This window comes from Dermacentor variabilis, chromosome 2 (genome assembly GCF_050947875.1).
Source record: "Dermacentor variabilis isolate Ectoservices chromosome 2, ASM5094787v1, whole genome shotgun sequence".
In the NCBI taxonomy this organism is placed as follows: domain Eukaryota; kingdom Metazoa; phylum Arthropoda; class Arachnida; order Ixodida; family Ixodidae; genus Dermacentor; species Dermacentor variabilis.
The window spans coordinates 55,847,560-55,867,354 of record NC_134569.1 but is presented as its reverse complement, the minus strand read 5'-3'; the positions used below and the strand labels follow the sequence as shown (position 1 = coordinate 55,867,354).

Sequence of the window (19,795 nt, the reverse complement as noted above, 5' to 3'; positions counted from 1 at the left end):
ATTTCCTTAAAAACTGTATAGAGTGCCTTCGTCGCCGTCAGCTGCGATGGCTTATTAAAAGCATTCCGAAATAGTTTGCTCTGATAATGGTATTCGATCAAAACGAGCTACTGCAATTGCGAGCACACGTGTCTGTACACTGTAGCGAAGAGTGGAAGATCAGAAGCTTCTGCATCAGTCATGCGTGGGCAGCACTCTATGAATAGTTGTGCCTTGACAGCATGTGAGTTTGCTGTGCAATTCAGGGCCCGCATCCACAAAAAAGTTCTTACGCTAAACCTATTCGCAAGAGTAGATGACAGGCAATCGTGGCATTGAACATATTAGCGAAGCTGGCCCACCTATGGTAAACAGCTCTCACGAACGAAACTTTTGTGAATTCGGCTCATGGAATTCCTTACGCATGAGCACAATTGCACTGCATAGATTTTGCGACACTGTGGCCAACATAAATGTTCATATCAAGTTGTTTCCAGTGAACGTCTTTTGTGACGGTTAAGCGCATCTCCTATTCCTTATTTTCGCTCTCTTTCTAGTTCCACACTATATTCAAGAAATTATGAATACAAATTGCTCAAGCGTCTCTGTTGTCAGTAGCACAGTTCCGTCCCACTGGAAATGACCTCACAGGAAGGAATCACAACATATCGCATGCTTGTAAACTCTTGATTTGCTATGGTTGTTTTGTCGACGCTCTTTGAATGTGAGAGTTGTTAATTTTGCGAGTGTAAAACTCTTCCCTTCGCTCTCGCTATTATCCGTACCCACATTCGCATGGTGCACTCTCGTTAGTAACGATGGCCGGTTGTGTTGGTGGTGGCTGGCACGGATGAGGGGACGACTCAAAAATCCAGATACTCATGAACAGCGTCGTTACGACCCCCGGTTATGATGCGGTAATTAACAGCATCGTGTGCAGGTATCATAAGTAGCGGAAGGCAATCGGGGGACACGTGAAGGGCTAGACCATCCGTTCCCAACCTATATTTAGATCCACCCAGTTGACGAACTGCCGCTGCATGATGACGAATTGCTCGCCCGCGAACGATAAACGTTCGAGGTTTCAGAATGTGCACGATCACATACAAACGATAGATGAACCAAACACGATACTTGTGCTTTGGCTCACTACCGTAAACAAATTTTTTGATCACCAAAAGGGTTGAACAAGAGTTCAGACACCTGCGTTCATCAAGGCTTACAGAAGCGTAGAACGCGGCTAGTCGGTACGACATCATGAAAACTTCGCTGACTATTACAAGACACACACGAAGGATTTACGTGGGTACTTGTGTGCCGTGCTCGTTCATCTTCGTGTGTCTTGAAATACTTAACGCAGTTCTTTCGAGGTCCAGCAAGGCGTGTATCTGACAGCCGGTGATGTGTCATCAGTCGCAGAATATTGCCGCATACATACCTTTCACGTCCAAAGTCTTTCACCATGTTCAATTACACGCGGCAATAGGATGACGTCAACGTTCTCATGCTCTTCGCCAAGGAATACGTTCAAGAAATCCGAGCTTGACACGCAACACACAGAAAAATGACCACATGACTCGCAATTCTGTAGGAACATGCTCGTCAGCATTTGCCTTTCTTTTTATTCGTTTGTCAATAGCACTGGAATTGTCACCGTCAGGAATTACAGTTCAAAAAAAAAATACTGAAAGCAAGTAGAAAACAAAACCGTCTAAACGTTCGTCAGAGCTGAGCGCATGCGAAGATTTTTATGCTCTTACTCCAATCGGTATACGGAGTCACGAGACAACGACACGCACGGTCAAGGAAGTTACACATTTGTTACACTCTCCGCGGCAATGTCGGGATGGCACCACTTTCCGAAGTCAAGCCAACGCTTGCACAAGTGACTAACCTGGCCCGGCCATTTTGCAAGTCCGTGGCGATGCAAAGTTGTCGTGCAACGGAAGTAGTTCAGGGCTGACGTTTCAAATCTGCTTGTTTATTTACGTTTTCTTACGGGAACTTTCACACATGCTCATTCACGAATCCCCTCTTCCTTTCTTTCTTTCACGCGCGAGACACCTTTTCTCCAAATCTGGATTTCGGGACGCTCGGTACGCGTTCAAACAATATCCCATGCCAACACTTACGAGAATACGTTCATAAATAGCGTCCTCTGCAAAATGAGGCACATCGCAAGCTCTGTTGCGCAAATGTCAGTTTCGCCGAAGATGTAGCACAAACTTTCACAGACCCTGTGAGCCGTGAAGACGCTCCACTCACTCCCAATCTGAATGTGCCCTGTGAGGCGTGTATCGGCGATACCACAATGGCTGCAAACGTAACTTTGCAGTCTTTGGCGCTATAGGCCACGAAAATTTTGAGGTCATTTCCTAAGGTTCGATGACCTGCAGTCTTACTTTAGGCGGTTGTGCACAATGTTGAAAATGAATTGTTGGCTGGTGCCCAGTTGGTTTACTAAACAGATATAACCGCTTTTCAGCACGCTTGCCTTTTTTTTTTTCTAATGATCACACCTGGGACAGCAGATTTGAGTTCACATTCCATCGCTAACTGCAATAATTACATAGATCTTCCAATACAACAACACAAGTTCGTCCCAGCCAAAAACAAAATGGATGTACTCAATTTGAGTAGTCCGTGACACAATACACACACAAAAAAAAAGATGAACGTTTTCTTTCCACGTTCCATGACACTTCGTTCAATCCTGCGACAAAAATACCTATTCAGTCGGATTACCTTAAATTCGCGGCTTCTGTTCAGCCCTGCCTTCCGCCGCAACAGCATGCGGTACCAAAGTACAACGTAAACAATGACGTCAGCGCCATGCCACGTGTACTGGCGTTCTGTTGGCATCTCTGCTAAGGATACCTCTATGAGTGCACTTCAGAAATTACGCTCAACCTCAGTAGACAGAACGTTCACCATAGTTCGAATCTCCGGGACTTACTTTTTTTTTTCTTTACTAGCGTTCATGATGCACACGTAGACACACATGCGAACACATTGAGAGACAACTTTTAAAAAAAGTGGGCGAAAAATTTACAATTGCACAGAGTTCTTTCCTTTGTTGAGTCACTATGTACAATGTCCTAGATCACTGAAAACCCGTGGCAGAACTCTTTCAAAGTCTCATAGTCTCTTCATCGAAGAAAGACTCGCACTGTAGTACAATATAAAGCTCGACGACAATATTTTTTTTTTCTAATAGCACAAGAAAACTTAGGTCACCGCGCGCAAAATTCGCGCGTTTTAAGACCTTCTAGCTGAGCGATTTTCGCGCGCACACATTAATAAAGAGACGAACGCTGTCGCGTCATCGTCGAAAAAAAAAATGAAGGAAATACATCTATTTCGCGCGCAGACACACACACAAACACACACCACGAAGCAGTTTCCATCACGTTGATGCACAGTGCTGCCGGCAGTTCGAAAGTCACGAGGCACACACGGAGTCGGCTTGACAGGAAGGCGACGTATGGCAAACGATGCTTTCTCTCTTCTGCTATACGGCTCTTTGTTTTCATTCGCGGCTCGGTGATAGAGGCGTCACCCGCGTGGTGACTTGGAGCGCGTCGCGCGGCTGGTCACTCCCGAAACGTGATCGCAAGCCAATTGTGAAAACCGTTCTTTCCAGAGTTCAAATACAAGCCACCGCTGATCGCCTAATCGGCTTCTCTAGAGAGTCCCCAGAGAACATTATTCGTCGTACATCGCGTAAGGGTTAACACCTGATATCGCGTACAGCTTTCGAATTTTGACACATTCCCTTCAAGCAGTTCTTTAATATTAAATTCCAGAGCTTCATTTCAAGGACCACGCTTCCATTTAGCGAGCAAGACAATATTCTAGGTTCATATTAAGATCCACACATAGCGAAGCGACTCGCTAAATATAAAACCAAGCAAATGAATATTAATCGCACCAAGAAAGTTAATGTGGCCTAATATAGCCACCACTAGGCCAACTAGGGCAAGTTTTAAAGCTTCCATTAAATAATTGGTTGGTCCTGCCAGAATTTATTTATAAACTATCCAGGCGCAATTCATCTACCATGTCTTCCTCCCGAAAACGTAGGAAACTTAAATGCCAATCAGTGGTAATCGGAGGTGTAATCACTTCTCTCAACACTTTCCCTAGCAAGGCCGGTGTTAACGTTGCAAACAACGCACGTGATCGACGGCCCCTCCCAAGTCTTACAGTTTCGAGAGCTCCTCCTCCTCCACTGATAGCCAACGCGCAGAGTTCAACAAGCCACCAGCGCGCAGACGCGAACCGGGAAGAAAGCTGCCCGCACACAGCGCACACAACATCCGCGGGGCGTTCTATAGGGCGCCCGCTGCACCGTCGCACAGGTCCGTCGGCCCTTCGCCCTCCCTCTCCAGAGCACGGCACGGATGGTTCTCCGGAGTACTGCAGCCACCGACAGGCCCTTCGTACAAGCGCCGACGCACCCCAGGGCGCACCAGGACGCGCTGTCACCGCCATTGCCGCCGACCGGTCACTCACTACACCAGCTGTGTAGCGTATCGGTGACGAGGGCGCGACGCACCACGCCGCGCCGAAGACGAGCGCGTTCTGCTGTTTCACTCGAGCGCCAGCGCACCGCTTTCAACGTCGGGTAAACGACAGCTATAGCTGACGAGCTCGCTGCGCAGGGTTGTCAGCGAATACTTAGGAACATTTCCAGGAACGCTAGCGCCACTAGTCGATCCGTCCTCGAATCATCTTTTCTGTGGCATTTCTTACTCCATGCGGTACCCTAATGGACTGACATGTAGACACCTCAATTTAAAATAAACAGGTCTTCCTTCGTATCAACTACTCCTGCTCCTTGACACGGTATATACTAGCTTAATCCACTGGAGTTCTCGTGGAGTTGACTCCTCGCATCTTCATTAAATAAACCTTTTATACAGACGCAGGCAGTCAGCCGAGGGCTGACGACGCATTTGTCGCACTGAGCGGCGTGGCAGGCTGGCGCTTTAGGCGTCCTCGACTGCGCAGTATAGCGGGCATTCGCTATGTAACAGGCACCACGAGTGAAACAGCAGCGGCGCCGTCTCGCGGCGCGAGCGGCGAGTCTCGAGCCCCCTACTTGTGTCGGTGCGCGTCGGCCGGGTGCTGGGCGACGTGCGCGCCCAGCACGCCGAGGGGCACGTGCGGCGGAGGCGGCGGGCCCAGGGCGAGGCCCTGGGACAAGCCCGCCGAGCCCAGCTGTGAGGGCGGCAGGCCCCCTCCTCCTCCCCCCATCGGGTGGGGGGCCTCGCTCTGCGAGTTGTCCGAGTCCGAGCAGGATCCCGAGGAGGAGCCCTTCTTGTCGCCCGACGATCCGCCGCCGTTGTGCGTCTTGACGTGCTTGCTGAGGTGGTCGGAGCGCATGAAGCGCTTGTTGCAGACGGGGCAGGCGAAGCGCTTCTCGCCCGTGTGCGTGCGCAGGTGGCGCTGCAGCTCGTCGGACCGCGTGAACCGCTTGCCGCAGAAGAGCCAGTTGCAGACGAAAGGTCGCTCGCCTGTGTGCCAGCGCAGGTGCGCCTTGAGGTGCGACGTCTTGCCGTACACCTTGCCGCAGCCCGGGATGTGGCACGAGTGGATGTTCTTCTTGCGCAGGTGGGCCCCGGCGGGTCCGAGCCGCTCGGCCTCTTGGCAGTTGGGGCAGTCGCAGGTCGCCCGGCCCGTGTACCTGCGAGCGTGTCAGCGATACCACGTCAGTGTCGTCACAGGGGGCGGTTTGAAAGCAAGCGAGAGCACGTGCTGTCTGGACGGGCGCCTACGTTAGAGCTACTGTCACGATTATGGTGACTTGGTTTGCTCAACGAGAGCGGTTGCAAAGCCAACTGTTAAACGAGCTTGTCAAATTAGAGCATGTTCAGGGAAAACATGCATTGCGGAACACCTACCACATTCTGGAGGTACTTGGACAGTGCGCGCTGTCTTCAACATTCTCGGAATACGGGCATTTTCTCAGTGATGATTATAGAGATAACTTTAATCACGGCCAATAGATAGACAGTGCCGAAGTTTCATCTTGGCATGTCTCATAGAAAATATACAGTTGAAAAATAAATTTTGCAGTGCGAGGATCCTATAAAAGCTGAACCAGGTGTTGCAGTGTACGCGAACGTATAGGAGGCATCGTGTGAACAGTAAGGAATGCGCCTCGCACTAAGGAGACCTGCAGAAGACGCCCTAAATGAACTAAGACCAAGACCAACGAGAGACACGCACACGCAAGAAACATATAGTACGCAGGACGATTGCTGGTCACACAGAACGCATGTGCATTCCGTCCTGTCACGAGCGTATACCATGATTCGTCCTGTGTACTCCCTGTTTCTCGCGTACGCGTTTCTTTAGCTGGTCCTCGCCTTATAGTCGGTCATGTAAACCAACTTGCCCAGCGTTCAGTCTTGTCGCCTTAAACGAAAGGACAAGTGACAAAAGCGTGAAGCGCGGCGCCAGAGGAATGCGTGCGAGCGCGCGTCACTCACCTCCGCTGTGACCGCGGAGAGGAGGCGGCGACCTGCGGCAGCGCCGGCTGCGCCAGCGAGAACGGCGACGCGACGCCGGGGGCACCCTGGCCAGGAAGCATCGACTTGTACGTGTCCTGCAGCAGCGGGGAGGAGCCCAGCAGCGGGCTGCCGGCCAGGCCCGATCCGAGACCGTAGTCCGAGCTGGCGGCGGCCGCGGCCGCGTACGCGTTGGGCAGCTGCGAGTGGCCGGTGGCATCCAGCCACGAGCCGCCGGCGCCCACCTCCCACCAGGGAGACGAGTTGAACGCGTTCGCCGTCTCGGGCTTGATGTGCGCCGCCGCCGCGTACGGCCAGTTGTCGCAGTAAGCGTGGGAATACATGCGGCCCAGGGGCTCCACCTTGGCCAGGAGGGAGTCGCTAGCCGCGCCGGCTGAGGGCACTCCTGTCGTGGCGGCCGCAGAGACGCCCGGGTAGAACAGCGACTCGGATGGGTAGCTGCAGGGCGTCGTGGTCACCGTCGTCACAGAGCCACTCGAGACCGCTGAGCCTGCGTGTGACGCGCATCCATGGTTAAGCATGACCTCCGACATCTGCGTGGTTGCTGTACACAGTCACTCCACGTCGTTCGTGATACTTTTTTCTGTCGCTAATTACACTGTCAACAAACTGGTGGCTGCAAGCGTGCTACAAAGAATAGCGTTCTTGGCCCAAGTGGTAGGGCACGATGTTTCCTGTTGGTCGACAGAGGGCGGATCTGGTGATATCGCGCACCACTTGCCACTGTTTACACATGCAATGGTGGAAGCAGTGTGAAGTGCTTTCTGTACTTGTAATACAAGGAAACTTCAACACGAATGCTCGAAAAAAAAAAAAAAAAGGTCACGCAATAAAATTAGGATTACACAGACTTATTAAAACACCATAGCCTAGCAGAAAATTTTGGCTATTAAAATGTTGTCATTTTCTAATTAAATGCAAAGCGTTCGTAATGATAAGGAATAATCAACGCGTTGTCTATCCATTCTCACTGGACGGCAACTTAAGAAGACCGAGCCAGCTGGCTTCGTACCTGGCGTCCTCTGGTGGTTGTGCTGGTAAGGAGAGGAGCCCGAGTGAGCCAGCCTCGGGTGCTGCTGTCCGAGTCCGGACGACGACGAGGTTTGCTGTTGCGGCGGGGGCGTTGAGGAGCTGCTGCCCTGCGGTGCGGCCTTCTTCCAGGGGTGGAAGCCCTTGCCCACGGCCGCGTCCGCCAGCGGCGGAGGGCTCTTACTGGCCAGTTTGTTGCACTGAGCCGCCAGCATGGCCAGGGGCGTGCCGCCCGGCCGCTCCTGCAAGCATAGGAAAACAAAGGAAACGTCAGCATATCTCCGTGCACTATCTATTCTTGCAAGAAACATGAGCAACTAAGCCAATATAGTATACGGATTCATATCGCTCGATTCAATTGCTGTATTATCATCCACTGCACACGACGGGTCAACCATAATGATAATATAAACAGGGCGTCGCACGGACTACTGACGAAGCGCCGGAAAGGAATAAATGAGCAACAAAATTGTTACAATATCCCGTTACAAAAGACGTGCACTCGAACATGTTTTTTTTTTTTTTCTCGAGCCCTGTGCTGACGAGATCCATAAGTGAAGTCAGAGACTGAGCAAAACTTGTTTGGAAACACGCTACAATACAGCTGCTGAACTGCAGATTTAAACGTCCTACACTACCTTAAAAGAATGAGCACGCACTCATGTTATCCGTGCGAACATAGACAAGAGTGTCTTGCTTTCCATAGTTGCTCTCAAGGCTACCTGCAGCGACCGGTGCTAATCACTTTAGAAACGGCACTCGCCTCCCGAGACGCGACGGCCGGGTACGTACTCCTCGCCAGGAGAACCGGTAAGGACGCAGCGCATTAGTATGACAACGTCGACTTATCGGTCATATATGTCCCAACAACGAGAGCGGACAGAAGCGCGGACAGAAGGGCAAGGAGCAGCGAAAGCAAGTACCGCGTAAAAAGAGTAGGGTGTCGCATCCTGCTGTGACGGGCACAGAAAACCCCACCGCAGGGGCACAGCCCTGCGGAGCAGCGCTGTAGCGGGGCGGCGGCGGCGGCCTCGCAGAGCCAAAGCGCCGCGCCGTTCTCGATCCCCCGCCGGCGCTTGGCCACTGAAGGCAAAAGCTGTCGTCGCCGCCGCCGCCTTTGCATGCACCGCTGCCGCGAGGAACATGTGGCCGCGGCAGAGGAGCGCGCGCGCTCTGCTGTCGCGCACTACTGTCCCGCTGAGGCGGCATGTCACACACGGCCGTGCCGTTCGCTCCTGAAAAGGGGCCGCCGCCCCGGCAACACCGCCCCCCCCCCTCCTGCCTCTACACCCCTGCAACCCTCCGTTCTCCGTTTTCGCGCTCCCGATCCATCGCCGCCAGTTGAACGCAGGGAAGCTATGCTCCCGCTCCCTTCTCGCACACGGACGCGCACACACTCACATTTACTACCGCACGTATACCACATACTGCCGAACAGAAGAATTTTTCACGGCTTCTCCAACGAGCGAGAGAGCACGCAGTATACGTGGCAGCGGGGACTCGACAGAAAGGGGGGAGCAGAACGGCGAGCGCATGCATCGAGCGGCGCGTTGGCATCGGCAACAAGAACGGACGAGAGAAGAGCAGAACCACGGACAAGCGTCAGCGCACCACCATTCACGGCGGCGGGGAAACTGTCAGCCCAACAGCTGTTTAGTGCTGAATTACAGCTCCCCCCCCCCCCCCCCCCTGCCTCACCAGAGCGGGTGACCCGCGCGGACGAAGCGCGCACGCCACGTCGCATCCGCACACCGCGACCGTCCGGACGCTCAGTCGCAACCGAGGGGAAACAACTGACGGCTGCGCCTGCTGCGCATATACCGAGGACGCGCGCTAACGGGAGCTATGGCTACAGGGTCCGCTTATGCGCTCCCGTCGGCCCGGAGCGCTGGTGCGAACGGCTTAGCAGTGTAATGGATAAGTGACCGTTACGCGCACCGTCGCCTTTTCTTTCTCCTTTTGTGGAGAATGCACGGGGACAAAATTTGTAAACAAGTATTCGGGGGTCTTGCCGCTTAACAGGCAGTCGCTGACGCATCCGAGTTCCTCTTTTGGGAACACGTGTATATATATAAAAGTGTCCTGTCAAGTGTTCTTTAGCTGCGGCGAACGACATCGAAGCGAAGTTCACGCGTATGGATTGAATAAAACTGTTACATATGTCTTCAGGATACAAGCTATAGACTTCAGCCTCATCAAAGCGGACCTTCCTGCGGTGTTCACAACAAAAAGAGGCAATTGCAGCCTGTTGTTGGCTTTATAACCTCTCAGATGAGCAAACAAAATATGTGCTTGGACGTGCGAACGCAAGGCGAAGAAAAATTATTTTCTGTTTGAGTCACTGCTCCGTATACTATAGGTTGATTGAAGAAAGCCATACGTACACCCCACAATACACCAGTCATGTCTAAACATACTGCTGGCATGACTTAAGTATCGTTTTTCGCTCTGCATTGGCTGATGTCCCAGTTTTAAGATCATTGTCGTCGCATACCTTCTCAAGAATACGCAACTTTTCGGAACGGACCAGGCGGTAATAAAATCCATCTCAGGACAGAGTGGTCACTGGAGAATACATACGGTGTCATTTTTCGGCGACGTCAGTGATATCGCTGCGCCCTCTGTGGCTCTGGATCATTCGACGCGCCAACAGCGTTGAAGAACTTTTGCAAGAGAGCTTTTGCTTCTCCTTTGCGGCAAGCTAAATGAGCAATATTCGCCAAACGCTACTAGCGTTTGTTTTCAAACATAAGGTCCACTTGAATGCCGGCAAGACAACGCACTATGCTACATTTGATTTCACTTTAACCAAAACAGTGAGCGACTAACGAGCGCGCCTCCGCTTCATACATACAAACGCACGCCGAAGATATACAATGACCTCTATGCACAGGCAAGCACTTACGCAAGGCATACCGCGGCAACAGAGAACTGCCCCCGTTCTGGTTGAGATGGAAGCAGTACTTGCTCCAAAACGGGCGGCCGAGCTCTCAAGCCCACCGCTTTCAAAGGGGACCCTTTCTCTACGGTCTTCAGGCAGCTGCCATATCAGGGGCGCACTGGCCCCCGTCCCCCACCCGCTAAACAAGGACTTGGTGCCGGGCTCACCCCCCCCCCCCCTCTTCTTCCCGTACGGCTATTGCCCGCAAAGGGCAAAGCGCCGGAGCCCCGCTAAAGAGGCGCCGAGTAGAAGGCCCGAAGCCCTTGGCTGCTGACAAAGTTGAACACGCTGCATTACACCCCGACAACAAGCCGCAGCGACTTGCAAGCCCTAAACCGCAGTTGGGCCCGGACCGTCCGCCTCTTTCATAACGCCCGCTTTCTATTCTTTCCGGGCTCAAAACACCTTGGCGTAGCGCTGCGGACACGCATGCGTTCCGGCAAGCAGGAGCGGATAAAAAGGAGGAGTAACAGAATTGGGCAGAGAGGGGGCGGGGGGGGGGGGGGGGTCGAGGATCATTGTGAGCGGGGCACAGCGCTCTTGCCGACGCATGCGCATGTCCACATGCCTAGGCGCACGCACAGAGAGCGGGCAGGACGCGGCGCTTTGCCTTTCGGGAGCCCCAGGTCGAATGATGGACGACACGCCGCCGCTACGGAAGGTGACTCCATTCTGGGGAATCGCGCCGAGTAGGGGGGAACGAACGCCACAATGAGCTCCAAGTGCCAAAGAGCCCGGCGCGCCAAATGTAGCGAACCACAGAGGAGCCTCCCTAGATGAAAATAAGTAAGCAAAGACGAGCAAAAGGAACAATCAAAGTTCCCGTATGCGACGGAATCTACGGCGAGGCGGAATCGTTCGTCCCGCGATGCTATGGCACCGCAAAAAGCCTCGCCAGGAGCTTAATGCAGCGCAGGAGTGCCCCCGGAGAAGCGCGCTAAGGCCAGCAGCCAGTGCCTCCGAGGTCCAAGCAAATAGTGACGCGACCAGGGTGCCCTACAAGAGAGGTGACGACGCCATATTCAAGTTAAAATGTGTTGGGGAGACTTGAATGAGGATAAAGGCGAGCCTGAATGGGGGCCCGCAAGGCGGAAAGGAAGGCGCTGCAGTATTCCTGCGCCGTCGGTGCGAATCGGTCCGGGGCTCGAGGGGTACCAAACGCGCTATTTATTTACGCGCTGAGAAGTTTAGCCGCGCCGTGAAGAAAGCGAGCAACGAGGAGAGAGCCCCGTTTCGCTTCTCCCTTTTCACACCACCGCCGCGTACTTACTCTCTTCTCTCCCCCTGGGTGCGTCTTTTCGGCTGCGAGTTTTCTCCTCTTTTCGGTGCATGTGTTTCTCTATTTGCCCACTCCCCGTTTTTGTCACCTTCGGCACCTTCAAATGGCTGCGACCCGCATATACGAGCGGCCTCTGTGGACATGCTCCCCCGCGGAGGCAGCTTCTTTTCGCAGCCGCCGCTGCGTCCGACACAAGGGCTCGTACACGTTCGCACACACGCACGCACACACGTACAGGCACGGACATAGCGATACACAAAACGCGCGCGTGCGCGCGTGTGCTGCTTCTGTGCGACGCGACCCGTCGGCGGCTTCCTCCCGCGCGTTTATCCTGCGTTCTGCGCGCCCTTTCTCTCTCCTTTTGTCGGTCGGTCGCACCCCCCCTCCCCCTTTCTCATTGTCGGAGGCGGCGCGACGCGCAACCCCTGCAAAGACAATCAATCCATCACGCGGCGACCGCGGCTACAGAGCACGCTGGAAAAGGCGGCGAGAGCACGAACTCAACAGGCGCGCAAACACGGCCACAATGCGGATTCATCGCGGCCTCTTGTCGCGTCCCGAAGAATATATGGGAGAACGCGAGGAGTTGTCGGCGCCGCGGTGCTCAACTCGGATGCGCTCGATATCCTCTCGCGTACTTCCTTCCTTTCGACCGCTCTGCCGGCCGCTTCCGCTTTCATAAATTTCTCTCTCGTCCTTCTTCCATGAGGCGAGCAAAAAAGGCTGTGCGTGCTCAGGCCCTCCCAGTCTCCTCCCTCCTCGACTCGAATCCCCATTTCGCACCACCTCCTTTCGTTCATCTCACGGGCGCACAAACACACACACTTTGTACAGAACGCTCGTCGATCGCTGCTCGCTCTCCTTTACAGAATGCATGACTTCGGCGGCGCGAAATCTTCCAGGCGTGAGCGCCAGAAGGTGGTGTTCGGGTCCTTTTCACGGCGTCACTGCCGAGCTGCGGCAGGGTCGAGAGGCCTAGACTGCGCACATCGTGCCCGGGTTTGTATGCGCACTATGATGTAGGTGCGTACGGACGAGTGATAGATCGTTATAGTGTGCCCACAATAAAGCACTATCAGAGAGAAAATTATCAGTAGCCAAACAAGAAAGAAAGAAGGAAGAGGGTGAGGGAGAAATGCATAGTCAGCTTTGGCTAAGATAGACACCCGTACGGTAATGTACACATGGTGGAGGGAGGAGGGCTGGCGTCGGTGGTTTCAACATAAAAGCGTTGTGCCGCCAGGCAGCACGCGTCATCTGCGCCAATGCAACGGCAGCGTTCCATCTCTCCTCTCAACGGCGCACTATGGCGGCCTGAAGATTGTCGTGCCCCGTGACACGCCGGGCTCTCTTTCTTTTCCCTTTGTCTTCCTTTCTTTTTCTTTTTCTTTTTTTTTCGTGCAACTAGTGGCACCGTTGTGCGCACGCAAGCCCGCAGTCTGAGTGCTGCCTTCTTTCCACTGCCTTCATTCTAGACCTACGTAATAACAATCGGGCGTGAAAAAACGCTGGCGTTTCTTTTTCCGTGCTCTTCTTTCTTTCATCTTTTTTCTGCTCCTGTCGCCCCGTGTTGCTCTCTCTCTCTCTTTCAAAAGCGCCACCCTTGATAAACTGAAAAGTACGCAGACGCACGCAAACGAGCGATTTCAATGCCCTCTACTTTAACGGGGCGTGTTTCGAAGGGGACTGCGCGCGGCCCTAGACCTACTAACTCTGCGGTTCGGTGCTCCTGGGTCGAAATATTTGGAGGCTGGCGACAGATTTCGCAGTGAAAGAGAGAAAGAAGGACAAGCAGAGAGAGAGACCTTGTCTCTCTGCTCTACTGTAACTCCCTATATCCTCTCTTACATTTTTAGTACACTTTTTTTCTGCTTATAAGTTTTCCCCCGTCTCCTAGTCTACGAGATCGCGGTTTTGCTTTTGCCCGACTGATTCCAGTATAGTCCCTTTTGGTATAAGGTTTGCCTTTCAGCTGAGTGTGTGTGCCCCTGTGTGTGTCATAACACTGTGAGAGGGGTTGCCATTGTTGACGACGTGATTAATGCTGCGCTGTCATTCGGCCTTCTGGCGGGTCAGGGTGCGACCGTTCTCAATATATATATATATATATATATATATATATATATATATATATATATATATATATATATATATATATATATATATATATATATATAATTTCTTTCTTGGCATAAGCTGCGCTGTATGTAAAAATTCTGTCAAGAGGTAGTCCAATAGGCGTGTCAACGAGTCCCAAGTTGTGTCAACACACTTATCTCTTCAGTCGACTTTGCCAGTTGGGTTTTGATTTTACGTAGGCACGTTCTTCGGAAGCTGAGGTAGTCACTACATCATAGCGAAATGTAGGACTGGTCCTCACCGTCATCTCTGCTTTCAGCTCTCTTTAGCTGGAAACTTATAGAGTAGCAAACAAGTGACCCATGTGAGTAGCTTGTGCACATGTACGCGAGGAAACGTGTTATAAGGTAAGATTTTTGAGCTAGCACGCTGGACTCAAAAGTTGAGACGTCGCCGAAGCACAAGGACAGTGTTTAGCCAGTTTTGCCTAGCAGAACCTGCTGATTTTCTCGCACTAAACTAAGCTATTTCAATTTCATGCGGCAGCCTGAGAAGTGAAAATGGAGAGCGGTCGGTGCAGATGTGGTGTCGACTGATACTCTAGCAGCTTGTTCTTATTTTTTAAGAACTCTTTCGCTATGAAGCGAAAACGTAATAGCCAGGAGTATTCCGCCAATTTTCTATCTAAATGACGCACTCATTCCGGAGTTTGTTCACACGTCTGTGTTATCTGCCCGAGTGCGCGTCCAATACCGAAGTCAAGTTATATTTGTGAATTTTTATGAGCTTGCACCTTTGCTGATAAGCTACTGTCTTAAAGTGCCTCATTCACATCAGAATTTCAACTTTTCTAGCCTTCTGTGCTTTTGTAGATATCCCGCCACGTCCAGAACTGACCTTGAGATGGGGTACTATAGTCATATTCACTGATAATAGATCGTATGAGGTACGTACGGCATTCCTAGTTTTCTCGAATGCTCTGCTCTGTAGTTACAGGAAGAAATTACTCGCCTAGCAAGTAACAGTAGAAGTCGTACGAAACATTTATTGAAGAGAGAACGAGCGTCGCAGCTGGTCGAGCTTGTTCTCCGGTTGGAAGGCTCCTTAGTCGACAAACCCTGCAGCAGCAACTGCCTGCCGTGGGCCAGTCAGCGCTGCTTCACACTGGTCAGGGGTGAGGTTGAGAATGGGCGGAAGGGTGGGTGTATGTGCGCATGTCCACAATGTTTGAAATAAGGAGGCGTATTCATCATAGTGAGGACATCTATATGAGTATAGAGTTGGAACGATGGCATGGTTTAGACCTTAAGATGGGGATAAGTATTAGTCCGAAGTATTCGTCAGGCCAGAGCCGCTATTCGCGAGTGAGCGTTTTCTGTGGGGGTAGTAGGGTACAGCGCGTTAAGCGATAGTGCTGTAGGAGATTAGTATATAGGTAAGTGGTAAAGGCTCCAGGTAAGTCTCAGCCGGGATCTCTATCTGTGGTGCCCGTTGGCGTCGCCTACCAACAAACCTTCGCATTCAACACAGTCCGATTCGCAACTCATAGCCCGGTTTCCGGCTACTCGATCACAACTTACATGTGAAAGTAGCCACGCTCACGGACTGAGCTCTTCAGCTTATAATCTTGCTCTACTAGCAGCGATTTATTCCGTTGTTCCATTCACCGAGTCTACAAGCTGAAATTTCATCAATGAGATGTTACATCTCTACCGACCCAAACAGCGACTTAATTCCTCTGTTTTGCGTGCTATACGGGGCTAATTCCCTATCACTCCAGCGACACGAGTGAGCAGCTCCTCTCTGATCTGATTCCACGAGACTCGCTCAACCGTCACTCCATAGTTTACTCGTCAAGCAGACAACGAATTCTAAGCACGCCAACGCGACGGAAGCCACAACTGTACACCCGGCTCCTCCGCCTCCTTTCCGCTGCGGGCAAATGACCCTACGCTTTCATTCTTTCAGTTCCGCAGTCTGCTCTCGGACCAAACGCCTGTGGCTGGGGCGAACACTAGCGTTGTAACTTGGGGGCCCCCCCCGCCACCACTGATTGCAGACGCTGGCACAAGGTGGCGCCACGCGCGCATCTCGGACCACATTGCCGGCCGCAAGATGAAGGCAGGCCGCCGTTGCCGGCACTCAGGAACTGCGCGCCGGCGCTCGCCGTTCCGAGAAAGCGCTGTTCCGGGAGCCGCTGCCGGCGGCGAGCGAGAAGCGAACTGGTTCGGCCCCGAGCCTCGCTTGCTTTCTTTTTCGCCGGTCGAGGCGGCGGCCTTGTTTCCCGCGTGGTCGCGGCCGATGATTGACACGTGCCTCGCGGCGGCGGCCGCCTTTGTTCTGCGCGGCGAAATAAGTTGACGCTTTTCGAACCCCCGCCAACCTTCGTTCGCCGCTGCAACCTGCCGGGTCGACGACGAAGTGGTGTCCCGATCGCTGTTCGCTCTGCTTGTCTTGTTATCGTCTGACCCCTGGCGCCACCGCCGCTGCAACGGCGTTGCCCACGGCTCTCCCGACGGCGCATTTTTTTTTTTTTTTTTCTTGCACGGCCTCGTGGCGGGCACTTTCTTTCGGGGCGAGCTAGCTTTCTTGCGGAACGGAAGGGAAAAAAAAAAAGAAAGGAATACGGGCCGCTTTTTTTCTCGAACAATGCGCTTCAGCGGGCGGGGGCAGCCGCGTTGATGCGTCGACAATGCTCGCTCGTTCGCCTGTGATGGCCGTCAAAACGTTCGACGAGAGGCGAGTGCGGAAACTGCAGATACATTAGGCACAGCGCGAAATCTAAGACCGCGGAGCCATTTGCACGCAAGCCCATCCCTTGTCCGTGACGAATCGTGCGTGTACCTGCCAAATCTTCCGTTTCCTGCGTGGAGCGACTGTCAACAGTATACGCACGTGTCTGTCTACTTGTGCGTGTGTGTGTGGGGGGGGGGGAGTATTTTGGTGTTAGGCCGGTATATTGATGCATCTTCTGTGCTCAGTTGTGCAGAGGTGCTTTTGGTGCTGATTAACTGCCTCAAGAATACAATGAGTTATGTACGCCAATTTCATTAAAAGGCATACGGTTCACGCGTTGGCGAAACCCTCTTCAGTTACTTAAAGCGGGAAAGAAAAATGAATGACCTGCGTCTGCCTGGCTCTTCTTCACGCCATTACTTCAACGACAACGCTGAAGCCTGCATCGTTTTCTTATATATATATATATATATATATATATCTATATCTATCTATATATATATATATATATATATATATATATATATATATATATATATATATATATATATATATATATATATATATAAGACACGCGTATTATTCTACGTCTTCGTTGTGATTATCGATTACGCCGTTAGCCTTTCACTTGTTTTTTATTCACAAATTACTTCAATAAGCGGTAGTTTCGTTCACACTTTACTCAGCCACGATATTTGAATGTTACCGCTATTGGCATAATTACATTTGTCAGTATGCAATATGGTTTATTAGAATGCATTCTGCGTGTGTGTATCTGGACTGCCCTTTTTTATTATTATTATTGAAATGAAGTTGAAAGAAAGAGATGTAGCCGCCCTATAATGATAACGGCTACTTCTTTTCACATAGCAGGAATAAAATCAATATGAAAAGACATACGTAGTAAAAAATGTAAAAGGAACAACGTCATAGTGCCAGAAATCTTAGTGTTTACATGAACTGCGTTTTGTAAATAGTTCCATGCTACTGAAAGTTATATTGGGCCACAGCGAAGCCACTTGACTAACATTTAGCCGAATGAGCATTCCGTGCTTTTATTGGAAAATATAAATCGATCTCGTTTCAATTGACTTTTCAGCCAAATTCTATTGCACCGCATAAATCTGCAGTTTTCTAAAATAGTTTGCGCGATTGTTGGCATGCAGGCGCTGCCGACGTGGACTAGCGTCTGTTTTTACGCGGTTCGGCGTTGCATAACACGAGGGTACTAACTTCTAAGTATCGTCTGTGAAATGTGTGAGACGGGCAACATTATACGTGAAATGCGTGTAAGCAATTATTTATGATGAAGCCTAGCACTTAATTTAATTTTCTTTTTACGAACTGATAAGACAGACGGTCATCCACAATATTACTGCGAGAGAAATATTACACTGTGTGCTTGTTCAAAGCGCATACACGTGGTTTTAAGGTCGCATACCTAAAATTTGCACGTCGTACCATAATTCGTAATTTCCATGTCGCGTCGTTGATTCACGCATGTACATTTATTACACATATTCAATTGTATAAGACTCCGATCATTTGTGTCAATACTGTTACAAACGAATCGAAACAGAAACATCCCCGTGCGAAAACATATTCCTTCTTTACAATTTAACCATTATTCGTTCAACAAGCTAGAAGCAAGAAGTGTTGAAAGCTCCCTTTCAAAACTATCCCACACTTGGTCGATTTGTTATGCTTAGCAAGTCTTTTGAACGTATCACTGCACGAAAAGCCCGCCGGCACACAAAAAACGATGTCGCCAAAGCCTTCGACCCGTTTTCCAATACATGTGGCCCGTCGATATGGCGGGCTATATTATCTTTTCAAGAAAAGAAAAGAATGAAATTAACTTATTTATTATTTCTGTTGCTTTTAGTAATAACTAAACTTCTTCCCTACACCTTCCGATTCTTGGCCAATATACCGCAGTGGTTATGCGCCATCAGTGAAGGAAAATAACCCCAGACCATTATAACTATGCAGGCAACTCGTGTTAAGTGGTTCGGGTTGTCGTGTGTGCGTTAGCATTTACAGTGCCCGTGATCTCGGTATCGCGACGACGTTCGGCAATGGTGCATAGACCAGCGCGGCCCCACAGCGTGGTCCGCTACGGAAATCCTCAGAGACTTGAAGGGGTCCTGCGGGTATACTACTCTTAAGATGCATAGACCACTCAGAAACGCCGTGTATCAAAACCACAAGCGAGGCGCTTTGAAAGCCGTTTGCGCTTATACCTAAGCGTGTGACACCGCGTTCTGCACTTGGATAACGATCCGCTCGAAAATGAGGAACGGGGTTTACATAGAATTTAACATGGTACTTGTATTGCCTTTAACGAAACGTTGAGTCAGCAGTGTCGTCTCAACATACAACATACCATTCTGTAAGCTATAGAACATAGGACACCCACATCATCTGGCAATTTCCACACAACATTGCACAAAGTAAACGGCGCGACATCCAGGTTCTACACCTCCTCAATAATAAAGTCAGCAACAGCACGTTATAAAGGGCACAACTTGTCAACGCAGTGATTTCTCCCCCGCTCTTTCTCTATCATATATAGGAAATGTACGTATCAAAAGTACCGAATAGAGGCAGAGCGACTATATACGACACGTCAAGTTGGCTGCAACGGGCAATCCAAACGCAAATAAATTGGAATTGGTTCTGCGGTTTTACGCGCCAAAACTACGATTTGATTATGAGGCACGCTGTATATAGTGGGTGACTCGGAATTAATTTTGAACCCCAGCTGATCTTGATTCTGTACATGTACATGTACAGAATCAAGCCATTCGCATTCTCACCTGGAGCAACCGACGTTCACATGTCACTGATCTGTACCGGGAACTGCACATACTGAATATTGACAATCTAACCAAATTCAATGTCTGCACATTTGCTTACCAAACAGTTAAAGACCATAACCTTCTCAAATTTGTTCTTATCCGACACCTTACTAACTCAAATATTACGCGCTTTTCCTCCAATAACAATTTTATACTCCCTAAGGTACGAACTAACTATGGTTCACAAAGAGTAGCATTTGTTTTAATCAAACTTTGGAATTCATTGCCTTTTAACATTAAATGTGCCTTTTCTATATCATCATTCAAACATCAGCTTCGCAATCTCATGTTTAACCTATAGCTCCGTTTATTGAATATGTCTTTTAAAACACAACTTCAATTCTGTCGTTTCTAA

At 50.7% G+C, this 19,795-nt stretch overlaps 1 protein-coding gene across 3 annotated transcripts in view; it reads right to left on the bottom strand.

Moving 5' to 3' along the window:
• Positions 1-1,562: 1,562 nt before the first annotated feature.
• LOC142571917 (transcription factor Sp9-like) overlaps positions 1,563-19,795 on the bottom strand; it is a 172,715-nt gene continuing 154,482 nt past the window's right edge. For all 3 annotated transcript variants that reach the window (XM_075680627.1, XM_075680626.1, XM_075680629.1), the window contains 3 exons: positions 7,528-7,786; positions 6,477-7,005; positions 1,563-5,668 (listed from right to left, as the gene is read on the bottom strand). In XM_075680627.1, the coding sequence (XP_075536742.1) occupies positions 5,080-5,668; positions 6,477-7,005; positions 7,528-7,786 (1,377 nt within the window). In that variant the 3' untranslated portion in view covers positions 1,563-5,079. The remainder of the gene's footprint in view (positions 5,669-6,476; positions 7,006-7,527; positions 7,787-19,795) is intronic.